Below are 1,570 nucleotides of genomic sequence, written 5' to 3' on the forward strand. Positions count from 1 at the left end.
CTTTAAATATAAAAAATGTACTTACAGTCTGTGAGTCAGAAGCGCCAGACTGTCCTCGCAAAGTTGGAACTGCCCCACTTTATAGAAACAGACCCAGTAGCATTGTAGGCTACTCTCTCAGGAAACAGTCTTTGTCCTCCGCAAAATGCGCTGCACACATCTGAATATTTGGGTTGAACTGTTCTGGAACAGTGTTGTAAATACAACTTAACCACTGATTTCTAGTCGTGTCCTTGTCATCATATGACCCCTTTAATCTTAGCCTTAGGTGGGCATCTATTTCTGATTTCCATAGTGAGTGTTTTTTCCTGCATTTATTTGCATACTGCATTTGACATTGGTTATTGGTCTCCGTTTATTTGGCTTAACTTTTCTATTATTTGACATTACCGCTACTTTTTTGCTGCATTGCAAGCACTGGTTTTTCTTTCTTCCTTCCAATTGAACCAATGAAATAAGACTTTTGCACTTCTAGTAGGAATACTTCTGATCAAACTGCATTAAAAGTTCAAGGTCTTTTTTATGTCATATACCTTAGTAAAGTAACTCATGTTTAGTGCACAGACATGCCCTCCATCATGTGCATACGCATCTTAATATGGATAATATTTTGCGTAAGCCTGCTTGTTTGTATAACCAGTTATGATGAGCTCCAGATAAAAGCTTGATAACAAAAAAATTATAATAAGGATAATCAGTATTTGCTGGGTAGCTCCTTGACATGACCTTTCAGTCTTTTAGCTCTAATCTTATACTGATTTTAGGACAAAGCAAGACAACTTAAACAAGCAAATCTGTGAACCGATAAGGGAATGTATGGAATGCAGTGTTTGGGCAAAGCTCATCTCGTGACCCTCATCAGCTGAGGTGTCACTGAAGCAGAGAGTCAGGTGACCAGAGCCAGGGATTTCTCAGAGTCAGCAGTGGTCAGGTGACTGCTCCAGCTGCGGTGAGAGGAAGTGAAGGAAGCAATGCAGGAAGCCAGAAAAACAGTGAGCCTTACCTTTTACTGGTCCAATGTATAGTATCTCAGAGACTTGAGGAATGGGAGGAAATGTAGAAAAGAAAAAACAAAGAGAAAGATGGGGAATGAAAGGATAGATTAAAGAGATTAACAGCTTGGAAGAAAAGGAAAGCGTTAACATGCAAAATGAGACAAGACCTCAGAAGTAACCACAGTTTCAAAAAGAAAACAACTAATATCTCAAAAAAAAAAAAAGGACAAGTTCCCTTGACAAGATAGACAGACACAGGACGTTCATACACATCCTTAATAAATGTCAAACACAGAGTCATATTTTGCCTTTTCATTAAACTCATTCACAGTGATGCTCCGAGAAACTTTCCACAAACAAGGCTTGATTTTTAATACACTTTTTTCACATAAAATAAGTCTTGATTATTTTTTCTTTTTTTTGTTATGGGCAGATAACCCATAGAAAATGTTGTTCACCCACCTTAAAGTAAATATATTTATTTTCTATTCGAAATGTGAGACACAAACAATATATCAATCTTTTTTTTGCAATTAAGCCTCAAGTTATCAATTTATTATCAAATTAACAGATCA

At 36.8% G+C, this 1,570-nt stretch overlaps 1 protein-coding gene across 1 annotated transcript in view; it reads right to left on the reverse strand.

The window, feature by feature from the left end:
• The window catches only part of LOC107723263 (fermitin family homolog 2-like), a 65,714-nt gene that overhangs the window by 18,634 nt on the left and 45,510 nt on the right, over nt 1-1,570 (reverse strand). The window contains exon 5 of the mRNA XM_016531830.1: nt 937-1,036. Coding sequence (XP_016387316.1) covers nt 937-1,036 — 100 coding nt within the window. The remainder of the gene's footprint in view (nt 1-936; nt 1,037-1,570) is intronic.

This window comes from Sinocyclocheilus rhinocerous, unplaced genomic scaffold (genome assembly GCF_001515625.1).
Source record: "Sinocyclocheilus rhinocerous isolate Xijiao unplaced genomic scaffold, SAMN03320098_v1.1 scaffold364, whole genome shotgun sequence".
NCBI classification, from domain to species: domain Eukaryota; kingdom Metazoa; phylum Chordata; class Actinopteri; order Cypriniformes; family Cyprinidae; genus Sinocyclocheilus; species Sinocyclocheilus rhinocerous.